The sequence below is a fragment of the Lethenteron reissneri genome, chromosome 30, assembly GCF_015708825.2.
Source record: "Lethenteron reissneri isolate LAM-NWPU_2019-01 chromosome 30, ASM1570882v1, whole genome shotgun sequence".
NCBI lineage: Eukaryota > Metazoa > Chordata > Hyperoartia > Petromyzontiformes > Petromyzontidae > Lethenteron > Lethenteron reissneri.
The window spans coordinates 10,679,740-10,701,347 of record NC_083808.1 but is presented as its reverse complement, the minus strand read 5'-3'; the positions used below and the strand labels follow the sequence as shown (position 1 = coordinate 10,701,347).

Genomic DNA, 21,608 nt, shown 5'->3' with positions numbered 1-21,608 from the left:
ATGATTTATCGCTATGAAAAGTATATACGCCTGCTTAAGCACGTGGGGTGGGCCACTCATCTTTGTTAGTGGCCCTGAACAAGTTGGTGGAGATGTTGCATTCCCATGGCAGGGTCAAACTTCTCGACGCAAAACTATCGTTGATTCCCCCATAAAAGCGGTACTTATTTTACCAATCCAATAAGAATGACGGGTAGTTGACTGCTGGCAGTGAGTTGCAAACTCTGACCACACAGCCACCAAGCAAGGTATGTTTATATAAGGTGAAGGTGCGGCGCTGAATTCGCTTGCTCACTCCAGTGCAGGCGGATGTGTCTCCGCTACAGGGAGCTCGACAGAGCCCCGCCAGAGGGTATTTGGCCTACTCTGTCACACTGGCCAGATGTGTTGGAAGAGCTGGGGGGTACCCACACTTTACCCCACCACACTCGACCTGCCCCATCGAAGAGCCGCGGCACACCCATTTATCCTGCAGGGTGGACAGAGTGGGATTCAGGAAGTGTGCCCCATCGATTCACTTACACACGGGGAGTTTGAATCAAAGTCGTGACCGGTCCAATGCGTGAACCATCACAACATGGCAGCATCTACCATGTATGTAATCCTATGTATTACAAAGGCATGCTATCGCACAATATGAATGCTTCTATTCTTAATGAAAATGCAAACTTTCATGCTTAAGTCAGGAGTGAAGTGCACGCACAACCACATTTTCGACACGTGTGCATTATTTTTCACACGCACACACACACACTTTTGATTATGTCCTCATGCTGGATTCCATCGGATATCTCATAAGTCAGCGAATATGACACTTGTGTGACCATTTCAGATCTGGTCTCCAATGTTGCAGCCAAGCGGAGGTTGGCACGGAGCGTTTCTTTGGAATTTCCTCATGGCGCGTTCCTAGCGCTTCCTAAATCATCTTCTTCTCCTGACCCATCTCAGTGCTGAACTCATTTTGTATTGTACAGTCACACACACGCTGGGAGACTATGGCAGGGCTGTCTCGTGCGATACTTTTAAGTAGGCATCTGACAGAATGCTTCCGTACAGTCGTTGACTCAGAAACAACATAAATATTACATACCCATCCCTCTAACTTTACTGTGCTAAAACTTTATTTTTTATTTTTTATTGTCGGCCAGTGGTTTCATTTGTTCTCTGGACCGCATGCCATTGTAAACAAAAATTATTTGTGCGTGAATCGCTAACTCTTGCTGTCGTTTTTTCGAATCTCATTGCGGGCTATATTTATTTATTTATGAGCTATTTTCTTGGTGCAAAACTACGTGCATGCTAATTCACTCGGTTGGGTTTGTGGTCGAGCCAGCTGCTAATGCAGGACAGTGGTTGACATCTCACCAAGGTAGCGAGATGTTAACTACCTCGCCTGGTATACACGAGGTCGTGGGTTCGATCCCGACCCTGATGCCTGTATACGTTGAGTGTGCATGTTCTCCACGTGGTCGCGTGGATTTTTCTCTGGGTCCTCTGATTTTCCACTCCACATTTAGGAATATGTGTTTAGAATATTTGGCTGCTATAAATTTCCACATGATGATCCGCTTCGATGAGCTATTATTTGTGGCCAGGTGACTTCTGAAAAAGAGCTGTATAGCTCAGTGGGCCTTACATGGCAAAATACAAATTGTTTATTCGTTTAGTTTTTTAAATGATAAATTTCGACTGAAGAGCATCGGCAAATAGCTCTGAGACCCAGACACTGAAAAGAGTCCTGAGACTCGCTGAGCTTTTCATCGATAAATCAGTGGTGAAAAGAGAAAGTGTCTCCACGTTAAAATTAGCTCTGCAGCAGCACTCATCCCTCTTGGTGGCTCAGAGCCAATAGTGGAAATTCCATTTTTTCTGGAAGTCATCAAATCGCCAACATATTTAGTACGCTTGGTTATTCGCACCATTCTTAGGGCGCAAGGCTATTTATGAAGGCACTGTTTTACAGATGATCATCGTCTCAAGTAGTTTACTGCACAGAACAACTCTGCTGACTGCCCACAAAGAAGGGATGATGGGCTGCTGTCAATTACCAATCAGAGGGTGACCTTACGACATTTCAATTGTTACTTGAGTGTCAGTACAAGAGTGCACGCCTGGGCAGATCCACATCGTTAGAAATCCTGACAATTATCTCCAAGGTTATCAGCAAGTGTAAAACAGATAAAAAAATTAGGAACATGGATCAGCATTTTAATTAACATCCACGTTGTATATACATTTAAAATATGCACCCATAGCTAGAGTCAATTGGGACAGGCAGTTGATTGAACCAATGCAGCAGTAAAAGTCAAGGAGAAGTGAATTGTTGAACATCTGCACCTTGAGAGGTGACTGTGCAGGGTTTGCTCAATTATCTGAAAGGCGGCCAGTGATCCATCTGTGATCACTCCCCAGTGTCAGCTGTTAGGTTTCCAATTCACATTTGTTTTTTTAATTCAAATAAGTGCCGCTTAGTTGAATAAAGGCGATTTGGAAAATCTATAGGGTTGGTCAAAATGTATGGGTCCTATTTATGAACGTTATTTTTTTTCTAAATATATATTTATCAAATAAATGCATTTCGAATACAGTGAATAACTTTAAAAGCACGTGACAGACTGCTCCCATTTCTTCTAAGATGTCTGGCCAACATGGAAGAGTAGGCCAAAAATACTCCCTGGAGGCCTCTCTAAGAGTTCTGTCCAGTGGATGCTTCTCCACTAGCAGTGGCCTTGAGTAAGACAACGCAGGGCTGTACCTTGATTTTACTTTAAAACAAGACATCAATAACAGCACACGATGGCATGAGCGGCCATTAAGAAAACATTCATCCATTTTGGCAAAACAGAAAATGTATGCAACTCATTTGAATGGAAAAACAGGGCAACCTTGACTCAAGCAGGCCGAGTCATTTTTCCTCATTCTTAATGGTAAAAACCCCGTAAGTGTGGGTGTAGTGTATACATATTTCTGTCTTTGTGGAGAGTGGTGGCACAGTGGTTAACACACCCCAGCAACTAGAGTTTGATTCCCGCTCAAGACAAGTAACAGTGGCAAATATATGAACCGGTTCTAGACCTCCCCGAGGTCGACTCAGCTTTAAAAAATTTGTTGCTAAATGTGGTGTGTAAACATCAGCACCGGGGGAGACAAAGGCAGCCGGGTATGGTGCTGGCCACACATACCATCATACGTCGTGCCGGCTTTAATCGGCGTACGCTAACCCCACTTGCTCCAGCAGCCTACATTTTGCCTTTGTGCAAGTGCCCGTGTGTATATGGGGAGCGGTAGTGCAGCGATTAGCGCACTGCGCCACGAACCCAGCAACCCATATTCGATTCCCGCTCACGGCCACCAACACCAGTGACAATTATCTGAACTGGTCCTGGGCCTCCCCTACGTCGACTCAAGACTCAAATGAGTACCTGTCGCGGTGTGCAAACATCGCCACTGGGGAGACAAAGGCGGTCGGGCGTGGTGCTGGCTACGCACCCCCTCGTGTGCCGTGCCGGCTTTCATAGGTGCTCGTCAATTGAACAGTCTGTAAAGGGTATTATGGGGGAGCTTTGTCTTTGTGTGTGTGTGCTGGTTGGTTCGTGGGGTTTGCGTACCGCGTTCCATGACGGTGGTTGCCTCCTCGAAGGCGGCGGCACCCAGACCCGCGTGTGTGCGTGCCCGCACGTACACCTTGTAGCGGCCGTTTGGAGGAAGGTCCCGCAGGGTCCAACTGGAGGCGTTGGCCGTGGGGATGTCGATGCTCTTCAGCGGGCCCAGCTCATTCGTGTAGTTGACTTAAGGGAGGCAAACGCACGGACGGACGGATGGACGCACACACAGAGAGACTGAGAACAGGACGTACAAAGAGTTGGATTGTGCTATGTTACGTTGCAGGCGCAGTTTCGTCAATTGGCCGGTCGTGACCGGTGGGGTAGAGTGTGGGTTTACTCTGCCTCTTACAAGATGTCTGGCCGGCATGGGAGAGTAGACCACATACCCTCTAGAGATGTTCTTCAGAGCTTTCTCATATCAGGGCCCTTCTGCCAGCAGTGGCATGAGCACGTGTTTTCAGGACTGCATCTATAATTTTTACATTGCATCGCCGGACAGTGAGAGATGGCAATAGCTTTGGAAGGCCTTCATCTAGCAATGGATCGATCGTGTTTGATTATTATTCGGTTTTATGTACATGGGATGGGGTACAGGCAAAATGATACATATTTAGAACATACATTTTTTGAGCTTTAATGACCATCATATTTCAAAGGTGAAAAACACATTCCTGCGGAGGGAGCTGGTAGGAACGTTGGGTTGCTCGGTCAATGGCCAGGGTCAACGGCGGCGTGGTGTATTCCGCAAATATGCCCGACTGTGAGGGCGGGCACAAGCCGGCGTGAGTAGGTTAAACGTTGAGTTTTATAAGGGCACCACGGGGTGACCAGCCCCTCCCCTACCCAGCCCCACCCCTCCCACCCCCACCCAGCCCCACCCTCCCCACCCAGCCCCACCCTCCCCACCCAGCCCCACCCCTCCCACCCCCACCCACCCCTCCCACCCCCACCCAGCCCCACCCTCCCCACCCAGCCCCACCCCTCCCACCCCCACCCACCCCTCCCACCCCCACCCAGCCCCACCCTCCCCACCCAGCCCCACCCCTCCCACCCCCACCCACCCCTCCCCACCCAGCCCCTCCCCAGCCCCACCCCTCCCATTTTTTGATGCACGACGGACGGACACAATAATCCCCTGTGGGCTGGTGTAACCAGGAGGTTCCTACCAGTATAACTAAAAAACAAGTACAAATTTGTAAGCAGTCAACTGTGGATGTTTATGGAAAGACTGGCCGTTTCCATAAAAAAAACGTGTAATTACCACCATTCGTGCTGAGCCGTCAATAGGAAAGAATATCAGTGAATGCTCATCCGAGTAGGAAGACACATTGACTTTATATTTTTTCACATTTTCCTAATCCTCAAGTGTGTAATAAAGAACATCAACGATGACTCTTCTAAATCAATTTAACGTGACAAGAATGTCAAATTATAACCAAACGGAACAATTTATACAAGTATACACAGATATATATCTGACAAAGCCATTTGCTCCTGGAAAAAAAAAAAAAACTGGCTTCTCCGACTCACAAGATGGTTCCCAAGGCCTTTGAACGAGACATTCATCACTTATCGTGGCTGAGAGCCATTCCATTCAGTGCTCATTGGCTCTCACGTCGCGTCAATCAACCCTCCCTCGTTCGCTCCAGACGGTCGTGCATTGGACCCCTTAAATTCGTCGGTGGGGTGCAATTGTTGTTTTGTTCTGCGTGCAGAACACGCAGACTTGAGAGTGCGGACTTTGACAGCGGAGCTCATAAATCATTCTCCCCCGACCCAACCCCCACTTCCCCCCCCCCCCCCTGCAAGCTGTCACTATTTCTCGGCAAAAAGGTGGCGGACTTTCGGCGTTGCACGTGGCGGCCCAATGTCGTGTGTGTCGGGTTTGGACAGCCGTCTGTCACGAAGAGCTCCTCCGGTCACGATGGATCACTTGGCTTCCATCTTCGCCGCTTGAACGCTATATTCACCGAGCGCTCATTTTAAACATGTTCTACACCATTATGGCACGCAACTGTTCGCGTGTGTGTGTGTGCATAACGCTGTGGGGATCCGTGATGTCGCGGTTTGCACGCCGTGTTCCGAACCCGGCGATCTGAGTTCCATCCCGCACATGGCCAACACCTGCGATGAATATCTGAACTGGTCCTGGGCCTCCCCTAGGTCGATTCAGCCTCAAATGAGTCCCTGGTGTGGTGTGTAAATATCGTCACTGGGGAGACAATGGTGGTCAGGCATGGTGCTGGCAACCCACTCCATGCCAGCCTTCATTAGTGCTCGCTAACAGCACTTACCCTAACAGTCTGTTAGAGGCTATATGAGCGACCTTTGTCTTTGTGTGTGTATGCGAGTTTGTACGTGCGCCTGCAAACGTGTGCACGCATGCAGGTACACGTGTCGACAGACATTCAAATACTTACACTCAACAACAAAACTACCATTAGCCATTAAGTGGTGGTGACATCACCACAGCGCTTGTGCCAGGCTAGGTGCAATTGAAGCCACGTGAAGTGTGAGAGGCTCGCTGGCAAGAGGTTACAGAACAGATCGAGGTGCCATGATCAAATCACGCCGAATGCGTCCAGTCTCATCTCACAAGCTAACAGGGCTGATCTTGGATTGTGCTTGTGTGGGCGACCTCAATGCAACAACAGTTGTGTTGCTCCTCCTTCATCTGAAAAGTGTGTAAAGTTCAAATCGTGGTCGTGGATTTTCTCAACCCATCATCCTTCTGGGGGTCGATAAAACTAGTTGTAAAAATAAACGTTTCCCTGTCATAGGAATGTGGAATTTACATCCCTGGCTCAGGGCTACATATGGATACGAGCTCTGGTTGATGCTATATTGAGGTTCCACATGTTATGAGCGTAGAGCATAAATATACACTTAGAGGCACACGTGTCGCTGTCTAACCATACGGGACAGCGCTGCAATTATTTGCTACAAGTTTGTTATGCAAGAATTCTATTTCAAGGTGACTGCAGGCAATGCCGAGTTTTATCTTTGAGCATCTCAATGCGCCCATCCTATCCATTCAGATCAACACCACGTGCTGATGTTCGCTGCTCTGTATTCCTAACCAGTGCAACCTTGACGATGCCCTGCCTGTCGTTATTCAGACGGGACCCCACTGAGAGCTCGGTCGTTGTTTCTGATTCACTAAGTGAGGTCTTACATCTGCCCGTTTTTGTCTGCCGGCAGGGCTGTCTTTCTGAATAGGTTGGCCATGCAAATATCTGGCTGATTTGCTCAGTGAATAGCTTACAAGTATTAGTTATCTATCTTTCTGTGATTTTATATCACTATACGTGCAGTTATTTACGTGAAAAAGTTTCTCTTTATCTGTAAAAATGTATAGTGCTATCTCTCTGTGTCTGGCTCAATATGAGTTATGTTTGTTCGAGACATGCTTATTATCTGTTTGCATGTGTTGACATTATCAACTCAACATCTATTTACACGTCTATCTATAATCAGAAATAGCTGTATGTCGATCTACAAATATGTCTGCAAGTTTGCATGAAAGTTTTTAATAGTGACTTCTTTTTTTAAATATTAAAACACGAGAAAATATCCCCATCCACTCATGTGAACTCTTGTTATCGATTGCAACTTTTATGGTGCTGTTTGCTACTGACTGCTCAGCAACCGTGCTCACAACACCAAGGTGTGACTATTGAGACATCGTCACAAATGCACTTACAAATATGCTTCTTAGTTACAAAGAAGAGATTGTAATGATATCAATATATTTTCTTTTACCAGGCCAGGCCCACTGAGCTATATCGTTATTTTTCAGAAGCAACTTGGCTATCACAAATGACAGCTCAACGAAGTGGCTCATCGCGTGGACATTTACAGCAGACAAATATTCTCAATGCATGTTTCTAAATGTGGAGGGGGAAAACCTGAGAAAAATCCACGGGGTGAGAGACACGCAAACTCCAAATATACAGAACACGTTCGCCATTCTTGTCGCGTGAGCATTGTTAATGCGACGCTCATAGCAAAGCTAAGCCCGAGTCAGGTCAACCAGTGAAACTCTAACACGAGAATGCACTTTCTTCACTCGTAAATGTCGACAGACAAGCTGAATGAAAAGTCAGACATTTCCAACAGTTGTACGCCAAGGAATTCTCCAAGCAGGATCCACATTGTACGTATTTCACATTTGATAGCAAAGTTTACTGGAATGCCATGGCTTTCGTTTGGAAGAACAATCACTATCATCAAGCATTAACAAAAGTATTTGATTGATCCAACAAATCTTCACTGGGTCTCAATACAATGTTTTAGAGGGTCCTGCTGACGATGTTTTATCAATTAAAATGCTCGCAGAAGTAAAACAAATTGCCTCGAGAAACCCCACACCATATGATCCATGAAAAGAACAACATCTATAAAAATATGTTAGCCAACTCCTTGCTGTGCTACGATACTTTTCAACTACTAGGCACCTCATCGTCCTGCAGAAGGCTCACGCACTGTGATGCTTTCTGCATAATCTACGAGTCTTGCTTGCAAAGTTCTGGGTTTGAGCAAGTAGCCTGCTGCCCTTCCCCTGCACCTCCGATTAGCATGGTTGGCTATGCACGGTGTGAAAGAAGTTCAACGTACATACAAGCAACATTATCTCTCCTCTTTATACGTACAGATCCCATCATCATCTCTATAATAATGATACCCCACCTCCTTTGCAGTACATCTAGAGGCACCCTGCAGCATGGACAGCTTAGTGGCAGCTGTTTCCTGTGAGGCAAGAGGGCATTAGTCGGCCAGGAGGGGACGATTTTCATATGTGGCTTCACAATTGAGTAATTTGCAAATAAACAGACAACGGAGGCGCAAAGGCATGTGGATGCTTTATAAATAAATCTGTTCTACCCCCCCCCCCCCCACATCATTTAATTTGAAATACATCACAGCTTGTACAAGCTGCCACGTGAGTGCTATTCACGAACATCCATTAAACAAGCACCAGGGACCGGTTTTGTGGAAGACAATTTTTTCACGGCCCGGGGGGGGTGGGGGGGGGGGTCTCCAGCGCCGTTTGTTTGTTACTCATTTTGGCTAGGGGTTAGCTTATGGGCTCACCAAAACTGGACTGAGACGAGTGCACAGTGCGGGAAAGAGTCGCGGACGGAAGTGGTAAATAAGGCAAAAAAGATATACACACAAAAGACCAAGACCCCCCATATAGCCTTAACAGACTATAGGAGCAAGTGCTGTTCACGAGCACCTACAAAGGCTGGCACGACACAGAACCACGCCCAACCGCCTTTGTCTCCCCAGTTGTGATGTTTACACACCGCACCAGGTACTCATTTAAGGCTGAGTCGACCTAGGGGAGGCCCAGGACCGGTTCACACAATCGTCCCTGGTGGTTGCCAGGAGCAGGAATGGAACTCGTGTCACCTAAGTTCGTAGTGCAGTGCGCTAACCGCTACACCACCACTCCCCACACACACTCACACAGACAGACACGCAATTTTCCTGCAGCGATCAACTAAAAAAATGTAAGCAAGCTGCTTAAAGTGGCTGTAACGAAATCAATTGTCCAGCCACACAGCTAAATGGGATATGTTAATGCTGGGCTGCACAATTGCTTGAGGCTCTCGTGCAGTGTTTTAGACACAAGTGGCAAAGGGCCGAGTGGGAAGGGGCTGGTGGAATTGAGCGGACCGGGTAGAACTCTTCTTGGTTCTTTCGGTAAAGTCACGTAGAATGGAAATAATAAAATAATAAAATAAAACATAATAAAATAATTCTCACGACGTTTCGGCCACCTGAGGACGGCTGCTTGCGTTGTGGCCGAAACGTCGTGAGAATTATTTTATTATGTTTTATTTTATTATTTTATTATTTCCATTCTACGTGACTTTACCGAAAGAACCAAGATGAATCCCTGCAGTCACGGAAGCTTTAAATCGGGTAGAACTCGGATCAGCCGAGTGCTCTCGCCAAGGTGGGGTGCCACGATGTGCGAGATGTTAACAACCTTCCCGTTGTGTACAGGAGGTCGTGGGTTCGACCTCAAGTCTGATGCCTGTATATTTGGAGTTTGCGTGTTCTCGCCGTGGTCGCGTGGATTTTTCTCCGGGTCCTCCAGTTTTTCCCTCCACATTTTCAATCAACGTGCATTTATAGAATTCTGCTGCTATAAATGGCCACATGATAAGCCACTTCGTTGAGCAATCATTTGTGGCCAGGTCGCATCTGAAAAAAAAGAGCTGTATAGCTCAGTGGGCTTGACCTGGTAAAATAAAAACAATATTTGAGTTGAGTTGCTCTTGTGAACTAAATTAAGCGCATTTTTTTTTCTAGCTGCACCGTCAAGTGCTATGCATTAGGCCCGCGCGTGAGCCGGCAGTCGCTAAGATGCTGCGCTCATCGCAATCTGTGAGGAGCGCCGGGCACTTAGGGTGCCATTACTCAGGGCTAGGCTTGTGGTTGAATTAAACATGCAACCACGGCGTGTTTTTAGGGCAAATGCACATTGAAGGTACAGTATTCTATTTCTACAGTTTATGTTTACTCTGCTCTTGTCCTGTCCCTGAGTGCTAGAACAAACCGTATCTCTTTTTTTCCCTATAATTTTATTTATTTCAGTTTCACATTCAGTAAGTGTACCTCACATTTTGTTTTTCAGATTTTCCCACCTCAAGAATGTAGGGCAGTTAAATTAATTTTACTGAAAGGGGTCATTGTACCCAGGGATGTATTGGCAAGTGGATTGTGCCTTGTCCTCACAAGCGGAATTCTTCCAAACGTGTAATGTGCCGCCAACAGTTTTTTTTATTTCACTTTCAACATCAATTTGTTTATTTAGTAACACTACTTAGTGATTGAGGGGTTTTCTGTTACTAATTAGCTCCTGTTCGGTCACTATTCATATGCCAAAAAAACATCTTTAAAATGTAATTCTCATCAGATCCCTTGGTGTTAAAGTGCAGTCTCCAACCCTAATATATATCGGGCCTCTATTTATGTGCAAGGAAAAGGGGCCATTGCTTAAAACATCGCCGAATATCTATTTTGTTCCCTTTACCACAGCGTTATTGACGAATGCGTCGAGTTTCCTGTGGAAGGAATGATTACCTCGTTGCAGAGTATAAATACCAGCCCTGCGATACAAGCGAGTGTTGCTGGCCACATCTGCCCGTCATGTGCTAGCATCACTTGCCCTGACAGGTATGACGCTAAATGGGAAATACTGTATTTGCCTTCGCCCGTGTGCTGCTATGTGGGAAGAGTCTTTTATTGCACCTCCCAGAAAACTAAGTCGCCATAGCACTCGAGGACGTTAAAACGAAACCATCCTTACAATTGTAACGGGGTGTTCACAGCACAGGCAGGCGGGATGCGTTTCGATGTGATGGCATTTTAATGCGTGCAGTGGAGTGGAATATAATGCATTTCGTGCTTAAGCAACGTTGTTGTTCAGAGCATGAGCATTTCCCAGAAGCGGATGTATGTGGGGCACATCCTGCCCAATGCATATTGAACGATGCTCAGCCCATATATAACATTTCCTTCCTGGCTGTTAATCCCTGCGCACGGCTGAAAGGCCAATTATGCAAATGTGTGACAGCTCATTCATTATAGACTACGTGCGCGTATCTCTAGATGAAAAATTCAATCTCTTTTGGGTCACAACCCAAGCCCCAGATGGTTGATTTTTGACATGTATGGGTAAAGACTGCACAAAGGGAATTTAAATGACTTTGACTTTTTTCCCTAATCACTGCTTAGAACCTTTATGCCATCATTATTTAATTTCATATCATTTATTATGCATAGATTCACTCAGACACTGTGTTTTACAGCAGAGTCCAGCACTCAGTGTGGCATCTTATATTTAGCATTTTAAATTAAGTCTAGCAATCATCGTGTTAAGTCAAAGTGTCACCATGTTCAGACGAGCATGGGTGGCACTCGTCTCAGCTGGGTTACCCGAGGCAATGCAAATTCCACATTCTCACGGCGCAGATCAGAGTGGTTCTTAGCCTGGGGTGCGCACGCACCTCCCAGGGTGTGAGACGTGGGCAGATTTTTTTTAGAAGGTAAATCATCGAAACACAAATTAAGCATGGGCACGTACGTACAGATACTTTGTTTCATGAAACCTATGTATGTATTAGCATTATACTTTTCTTTTTACGATTGAGAGCCAAAAGGTGAAAACCCACTGGCATAGACCAATTTGTCCACAGGATGAGTAATGTTTAATTCCCACAGTGGTACTTTATATCCACACTGGAGAAATGATGGGGCTGAGCTAACTCTTAACCAGGTGTTTAACTCACAGCAATCTGACTGGGAGTCAAGCACTTAAACTTGTTTTACAAGTATATGATACGCGTTTGTGTTTTTGAATATAAATGAGAAAAAAACAACACAAAGACCATCACAGATAAATCGACATATTCAGCTGTTATGAAAAATAAATTAGAAAACACACAGCAATTTTGCAACATACCTCTGGTAGTTATTGTTGAATTTTCACGCTTCAAATGTGTACACTACAATGAAAGAATCCACATCGTTTTGACGGATGGCCTGAGCAGTGTTATCATATGCAAAAAAAAAATCTATATTGTAACACGTTGGCAATGACCATGAATGGTTAAATCAGTCGGGTATTCCGGTCATGTCTGCTGCCTTGCTGGTGGCACTGCAGGCTTCGTGAGCGCGAGTGAGGGCCTGAAATAGTTACACCTCCCCAAGCCCCCCAGCCGACAGTGAACTTGCGTTAAATTTAACCACTCGCAGGGTACGCCTCGATATCACATGGGCCGGGCTGATGGCTTCGCTGACCAATAGCAATAATCATGATTGACAGCAGGAGGTCATCGTGACCACAACTTGTTTATCCCACTGCACCTCTCGCCAATGCATCCTTCCTTTGGGCCAGATCCTGCAACTGACATTGACGTTGATACCTGATCTTCCAAGGTTCCTGCTTGCAGTCTCATCCTCACTAATCTGGCTTTTGGTCTTTTCCTAAGTCACCGATCTCCGTCTGTCTTGGTAACCTGCCCTACTTCGTCCGCCACACGTGCCCAACTCACCACAACCTCCTCTTCATTATTGCATCTACGATACTTTCTTGTCGGCATGTAATAGTGCATTCCTTCATCAATTAAAAGAACATTGATAGGCACACTACGCGGATTTGATTGTGCACGCAAAAACTAATTTTTTTATACGCAAATTATACGATGTTAAATCTAGCCAATCAAATTAGCCACTTAAAAACAAGAAACATTGCAAACAAGATGGTAAAAATTTGACAAAAAAAGAAGTGATTCATGAATATGAATGTAAATTGCAACTCACTGCATTGCCAGTGGATTATGAAATGCCTGTTTTGCCATGTTTCATTCTGAAGCTGTGCTTTGCTCATCCGATCCTGTCATGAAGTTCCAAGGATCCTCTGCCTGCACATATGCTCAAACTCCACACCATCATTTTATAGTTACTTTGTAAAATTCCAGCTTTCTGACATGTACTGTAGCAAACATTGCTCCAACCCAGAACACACGACTTTTACCTGCATGACAAGTGTACTGATAATGCAAAACTTACATTACTTACTTAATGTAAAACTTACATTAACATTAGTCAAGAGTCGTACCGAGGTGCATGCTTATGGCTCCAATTTGTTGGAAAACGTTTGTCAATAAGGTAAGACCCACGGAGCAATATAGCTCTGTTTCATAAGCGACCTGATCACAAATGATAGCCCAACGAAGTGGCTTATCAGATGGAAATTTATATCAGCCAAATACTCTCAACGCATGTTTCTAAATGTAGAGGGAAAAACCAGAGGACCCAGAGAAAAAATCTACGTGACCACGGGGGAAAACATGCAAACTCCAAATATACAAAGAAGTAAACAACTCGCCACCATGGCACCCATGCATATGTAGAAAATAAATCTAAATTGAGATTTTTTTTTTAATCACTGATATTCAAGTCATGCTGCCAGAGACATGATATGAAAAATAAATGTCCATTCAGAACTGCAATATTACAGTATGTCAAGGAATGACCCAGGAAGATAACGCCACAAATCTGGAGACGCTTCAAAAGGGCATCTCGACCCCAACACCAGAACGCATCCTTTAATCAGCTTGTTGAATGTTTAACTACATGCCAGTCATCGAATACATTTGAACATGACAAAATATATTTGGTGACAGTGCATTTGTTATCAATGGTTTGTGTGCTGTCATTGACGACTGGAGCTGCCATCAAAATCTCATTGCAATTCAGAATCTCGATTGGCCAAGGGTAGCCGAAACATCGATCCAGAGCCACGGTCATCAGTCATGGCTCAGTATTCTGACACGGCCGTTACGAGCCATCTGAGCTGACAATCCACCAGCATAAAAGCACCAATGTAGTGCATTTATTTTATGCATAGAATACTTACTTTAAGTATAAATCGGATACCTCATGTATTGGAATTTGAAAATAGGATTCATGTTTGGTTTAGAATTGCCCCATTTTAGAGGAACCTCATAAATTACAATGATCGCTAAGTTGTTGAGTGTTAATCTTGAACGCTGTGATGAAGGATGCATCATTGCAGAGATACATTCCGCTCCTCAAGGTTGTTGCTATACGTCAACATCCTTCATACGAAGAACACTGATTGAGACTGAAATTAAGAATGAAGAAATGTATGGTATCAAGGTCAATTCAGGTCAATTCAGTCAAGTCAATGAGTGTGGGGTGCAGCTCATTGACACTGGCAGCCCTGGGCCTTTGGTAGAAATTCCTCATTCTTGTGGCAGTGGCCAGTATCTTCTGGTAACCACTGTCAAAAAAAAGGACGTTTACAAATATAAAACAATAAACAGTGGTACTATTGAGCGCGCTTATGGTGGATTTTTTTTCAAATAAAATACGTTAAGATCGCAGGACATGACAGCTTTACTGTTAATCTGGTTAGTTTGAAAGTTGGCTGGCTAAATTTAGACATTGTAAATGGTGTGGGGATATGTGTGCTTCCGTGTCCGAATGAAACACGAACTCACGAGCTTTTGTCCGAACTTCCAAAATGTGACCGATTAAGCACCGAACGATGGCGTGAAAGCAAAACGGAGGTGTAAGTGGAATATTTGTTTAATGAGCATAATTACTGAGCAGATGCTGCAGCTTGATGTTAACGTTGTTTGTGTTTGTTGTTGGTGCTGGTGATATAATTTCCTTAATCATGCTAATTATGATTACACGTACACATCTATAATACAGCAATTTGTGCTACTTAACTCAAAACTACTTAAAGCGAACTCTAATTTCCCACAGGTATAATGTTAAAATCAGGGGTTGCGTTCCTCGTCGACGTTTCTGAAGAAAACAAATGTGCGACTAAATGTCATGAAGTGTACAAAATGCATATGATTTATAAGTTCCACGTACATTTTTACGTAGAAAAATTTGGTGGAACGCACTGTTGCGTGTACAGTACGGTATTGCATCGCAAAACTTCAAATTTGCACTGTCTGTGCATTCCTTGTTTAAAAATCGCGCAAACTTATTTTTGCGCGTAAAAAAAGTACGCATACGCCGAAACATTACACTCACAAGGAAGTATGTTCTCTACTTAATCGGCAACGTATATGCGAAACAACGTTTACAATCGCTCCGTTGTTCTGCCCCCACATTATCTCACTTCTCGTATTTGTTATTACATCCCATCTCGGCCCCTGCGTTCACAATCTCTATCATCCCTCACTACGTCTCCCCCTCCCTGTCCTCAGTCACATTTCCACTCCTTCGCTTCCTGGCTCCTCTCCATTGGAATAAACTCCTACTCCACATCAACACAGGCAACTTCATTAACCATGTTTCGATCCTCCCTTAAGACTCATCTTTTTTCAATAGCGTATTCCTCAACTACTTCCCGTCTTTAAAACCTACTAACATTGCCCCCTCCCTCTCCCTATCACCCTTCCTTGCCATCCCTTCACCTCCCGAATACTCATATCCCATGCCTTTGCCCCATCAGCCAATACTAATGTACCATTTATAATTATTGTAAAGCGCTTTAACAAAGCGCTTTATAAAATCCTAGATAAAATAATACGGCAACTTATTACAGGGGATTCCTGTATTCAGATTGTCCTGTCAGAGTAATTCGGTGGGACAAAAGAAATGTCCTCCCACAGTCACGTGACACACGTGACACACTATGCCTGGGAGTGACCCCAGAAGAGGACACTACGAAACTACTTCTGGAATCATGTCAATCAAACACTCTCAATCAGTTCTTGTTAGTGCTCGTTCATACTCTGGAGTAGTGGTTCTCTGCATGGCAGGTTGTTCAATGCAGTATATATAGAGTTTATACAACTGGATTATGCTGATGTGTGAAAAGTCAACTACCATGATTATCCTGTGAAGTCCATTGTAACCAGACTGAGACCATCAACTTGCTGAACTTATGAAACTGTTTTTTTTTTAAATCGAGGATATCCGTGGTGCCGGCTCATTGCTATGACGTGGTCATGATGTGACGCATGGGCCACCAGGCGACTTCTCTTTTACTCTTAAAACATTTGGTCAAGGTCATACTATGTTAAAACATACTCAGATATAGATAGCATATGATTATATGTATATATATCTAAAGTATATACTGCATATATATGTAACAGCAACATACTATCGCTAGATCAAAGGATAAGATAAGCATTGCAGTAATATAAAACAATCCGCAAGGTACATGATCACTGTCGTCGTCTGCCTAAGCCTACTTTCCACACGAGGCAGTACATCTGCAATATGCCCATAGTTCAGTAACAATGTCGATCTCAGAGCAAACACAAAGCATAGGTTTCGATTTAAAGCTTTCGTGACTGCAGGGATTCATCTTCTTGGTTCTTTCGGTAAAGTCACGTGGAAGGGAAATAAAAAAATAATAAAAATAAAACATAATAAAATAATTCTCACGACGTTTCGGCCACAACGCAAGCAGCCGTCCTCAGGTGAAGAACAGGTCTGTCGATAAGACAGAGTGAAAAGTCAACTACCATTTTTTTATTATTTGCATTCTACGTGACTTTACCGAAAGAACCAAGAAGATAAGGCTTATGCTGTTATCTTATTAGCGAATTGTCTCTCTTCTGGAGCCATTCTCTGACACAGGGTGATACACTATCTGCAGAGTCCTGAATGTAAATATCCCGGAACATTTTTTTAAATTTTCATGTTATATCGCACAAAGTATTCACTCACTCTCGATGAGAGATAATTAATCGGTGGCGCCAGGGACCACAGACAAAGCAGAAAGGCAAGCAGGCATGCGTTTAGATGGCACCAACAATTTCCAAAGCTCTGCGGTCCTCTATATATGTTAAAGTGTTCTGGGCCAGTTAATGAGTGTTCCCATGTGGGAAAAAACCGGAGCACCTGGAGAAAACCCACGTGTGTGAGGGGGTAACCCATACAGAGAGAACAAATGGAGTCCACATTTTTTTCTGTACTGCATTCTCCTCGTGAAAAAAAAATTGCTGATCAAATAATTGTAATGCAACTGAAAAAAAGCCAAAACTATTATTTGAATAAAAGGTTATCCAAATATCCCATGGCTTAAGTTGGCCCGATGCAAACATTGAAACATACTGTAGTGGGATACATTGTACTAACACTAACACTAATTCATTCCTAATTCCTCTTGAAAGAGAAATCTCTTTATATATCAAGAGAGTTTGAACATTATCTAAGTAGTCATAAATTAGCACACTGATAGACTGAGTGATTAAATGGAGTAATCAATTGACTCACTCCTACACTGATACGGCTGGTGTCAGCATAAAAAAAGACTAATTCCAGGCTTAATTATTTGGCCAGGCATAAAAACCAGTATCTTTAAGCTGCAAGCTTTGCATGCCAGAAAATGTGCCATAGTGACTTCATAAATACTCGGACCAGAATTGGCCATCACAGGGCACTGAAGCATGGATATGTGCGGTGATTTACCGGGCAGGCGAACACAGCCCTTAAGTGCCATCTTCAATCACCACAATAGGACGTTGGTGGCACTGGTGACGTGCAAACCCTGCATGGGATGAATTCGTAAGGCTCTGCCCTCACAATGACCCCTACATATACAGCACCTTGGTTGGTTAATGAGGCAAGTTTCTTTGTTTATGTATGCACACTGGGGGATGTGCATACAGAACACTTGGTGCGTCGTGCCTTGGCAAACCCACGAGACCCACGAGATGCACAATTTGAAGGTCACAAGTTCAATTGTCGGTCAGGGGTCGTCTGAGTTCATCATCATCATTATCATCCCTCTGAGGTCATAGAAAATAGTAGGGCTCGGAAGTCAACAGTGGTTGATTCCCAGAACAGTCTGGTCACTACCATGGGAATGTGGAATTTCCACAGCTGGTTCACGTACACCACAATGGAGATGAGCGCCACCCAACTGGTTTACAGTCTCTCTCAACCAACACACTCCTGTTACAGTCATAAGGAACTTCTCCACTTCAGTTCAGGGTCGATTGATAATCCCAGCGGCAAGCATACGACTCTAAAGCCTGACCCACATCTCTCATACACGAGGGCTTTTATCCTGACTTTTGAGTTGCTATGTTGGGAGATTTTGATCATCGCATTTGGTAAGAGCTTCCTATCTGACTTTGAGAAGTTTTTTTTATCATTTCATGGTAACCGATACCCGATGCATGCCTCAGGAATATGCAGATCAAATAGTTGCAGATGCAACTGGATGTGTAGCATTCCACGTGAAATGTTGCAATGTGGCTAGTGATCTGAACCTCAAAACCAGTGATGCAGTTCTCAATAGATATCCAAAAATAAGTCTTGTTGAACCTGCAGGCGTTGCCTTATGAGAGAAGGGTAGGTATAACACCTTGTGCTCCTGTCTAAAAAGTTAGTGTTTCACACATTAATATTACATTGCGTAGTTTTCACCTATTATTTGGGCTTTTAACATCATACATTCCAGACACTGGCCCCACAATGTGAACCGTAGAATTTCTACCACTGCTTCAGGACTGGCAATGAAGATGGGTACTACCCCATTCGCAGTTTGCGCTTGAAGACATTTTGACTTGCCTTTTGACTTTCATAAATGATGCCCTAACCTGTGCTCTCAGAGTAAAGTGATACATCAAAGAACTGTCAAATGCTGCTGAATAACATTGGACCAATAGCCCTGTATGATAATGATGGACTGAAATGGATTTTATTATTATTTTTGTTACGTGAATAAATGGACAGAGGTCTGTTTGATATTTAATTTACTCTGTTAATTTAATCACAGGTGGAAGCCAATATTTAAGTGCATAATCCCAGCATTGTTGGTTCAAAGGCAAAAGCATTAGCCCCCCTAAAGTCATACAACCTATTCATTATATGCAAAACTTTAATTATACCTATCAATTGTCTGTGCTAATGCAGTGGGGAATGGGTATGGTAGCCTGGATGAGACAAATATATGAATAATGCAAAATCTATGTACATTAGGCTATATAAACATATGGAGAGTATTGCTTAACCAAATGTAATGGTGGTGAAGGTGCATCATATCTCATCTATTTTTATATTTTATTTTAAGTACGGTACTCGGTTTACTTGCGGACATTTGCGGTAACGGGCGCAAATGTTTTTTTGGCAAGGACACTTAATCGGCAAGCCAAATAATCCATGTACATATAATCTAGAATTAACTGCAGTCATTCATTAATTATTTTCATTGCAAGCTTGTCGGATGGTGGCTATTTTTATATTTGCCTTGGTCTTTAATACGGAGCTCTGTAAGCAGTAATGCTTAAAGGGGCATCTAGACTTAGTGCCGATGAGCCATTCTAGGATCACGGACAACATTTATTTGACCTATATTCTTAGGTTTTTTTCGGTAAAGTCACGTAGGTAAAACATTAAAATTAATAAAAGTAAAATAAAATAAAAATCACGACGTTTCGGAGGCAACACAAGCTTCCGTCTTCAAGTGGAACCGTCACAGCCACGACAGCTGTATCAAGTAAATGAGAGATTACAAGAGCTACCACTCCGTATATAGCTCTGCATGTCTAAAAAGCTTATTTAACCCTTTCCCATTCCTATTATGTACGCGTACGCCATCGGTTTTTCTTCTGATTCCGTTCCGATTACGTACACGTACGTAATCTAAAATAAAATAACTTCATCGGTACGTCTTCAGGTCGAAAGATGATGTGGGAGGGCGTTTGGCACAGTTTGGCGCCAGATATCATAGAGTGCAGTCGTTTAGCGACAGTTCTCTGCCGTGAGTACATTGCCTTTGAAAAAGCAACGGCACTACGCTTCTCTAAATAAAATTAACCGCTTAAGTGTTCCGAGATTCAGCGGTGAACAGGGACACACTCTGCAACTTGCAGACAACATACCAGCCTATGACCAAATGAACCTGATCTAGTCGGATCTCAGAAGCCAAGGAGGTTTGAGCCTGGATAGTGTTTGGATGGGTGACCACCGTGCGTGCCAGGTTGCTATAGGTGCTGCGGGGCTGTGCTACATGGTGGTCAGCAGAAGTGCAGCAAAAATGCCCTGCACTCTAAATATATGCTATACACCTTCACCAACCCACACGGACCAGCATGGTGAAGTATGGTCAGATAACCCCCCCAACGAACCACACGGTATAGAGATGCCCTCATCCAGCAGTGGATTGGCAAAAAGGGGTTAAAACGTCCACTAATTAATTTATTCTGTACATACAGCAATAAATTGCAATTGGGCCTCCTTGCATTTTACCCCAGATTTCCCTTGCAAAATATATGTTGGTCTCACTGGCTATCGCCTAATTACAATGGAAAATTAACTGTTGATTTTTAATGTAAATATTATTTCAAAATGCCCTACAGCTGTAGCAAACCTTGAAATGTATTTTCTCTCGCGCAACAGCATGCCCAAGCTTGCTTTGAGATTCAATCTCGCGAAATGACACAAAAATCATTCAGGCATAATGTTTCTTTTCTGCATGTATCACTGGTCTGACAGTTGAACAATTACTTTAGATAAAATCCAAACAACTTTCCACATCTTACACACTAAAATCGCAAATAAAACACACACACACACACTGTTGCAACCTCAGACATTGGAATCAAATAACTACCTAACAGCACAAACAACCGACAATTCCCATAGGTTATTCCGCGCTAGCATCAGCAAGACAGGGGATATATTAAACGCACGCTTAAAGCGGTACCCACCAGCCCATAAACAGACTCGGAGCTTTATTTTAAACTTACAGCACGGCGCAGTGTTAAATAAAGACGCCCGCGCGGAGCTTGGCATCGACAGGCATCGTTACCTTGTGGGCGACTGGCCTGCGCGACAAGACGCAATGGCGAAAGCCACACGTCTAACCGAGCCCCGTCGCTTGTTGGATGAGCCTTTAAGGCGGCCCGAGCCGAAGAGACCCACAGAGTTCTTGCGGTCTCGGCAATAGGGCTCAAGCGCCGACTTTACGTTCGGACGCCTTCGCGTCTTAACCCTTGTTCTGCTGCAACTCTCCCCCACCCCTGGAAGCCACCACGACAGAGAAGTTGAGGCTCGTGCTCGTTTTTGTACCCGAGCCGGCGGGCCCCATGATTAGCTGCGGCGAAGCTGAGCCGAGTGGCAGCAGATTTTGACGGATCAATCGGTGGTTTTGTTGCGAATTGCGTAATTTCAGAAAGTCAGAAGCTCACCTCACCGCCAAAAAGGTATTAATCGAATTAATTGGCAAGGCCCCACTATAGCTGATGAGCAATCATAAGCAATTGCAATTAGCAGTGGAACATACCACATTTGTTGGGGGTGGTCTCACTGGTTGACGGTATACACCTGTCTCAGTAAAACATACCTAATTTAAAGTCAACTTCGACGTCACCTAACAGCAAATGGCTCGAAGCGGAGTTATTGAGATCCATTTCGAGTGTTATTTATGTTAACGTCGTTGTTTTTTGTCTTCTCGACAGACCTGTTTCTTCA

General features: G+C 44.1%; 1 protein-coding gene across 1 annotated transcript in view; it reads right to left on the bottom strand.

Moving 5' to 3' along the window:
• LOC133349523 (neuronal cell adhesion molecule-like) overlaps window positions 1-21,608 on the bottom strand; it is a 146,443-nt gene that overhangs the window by 25,134 nt on the left and 99,701 nt on the right. Inside the window, 1 exon segment of the mRNA XM_061563057.1 lies at window positions 3,609-3,788. Within this exon segment, the coding sequence (XP_061419041.1) occupies window positions 3,609-3,788 (180 nt within the window).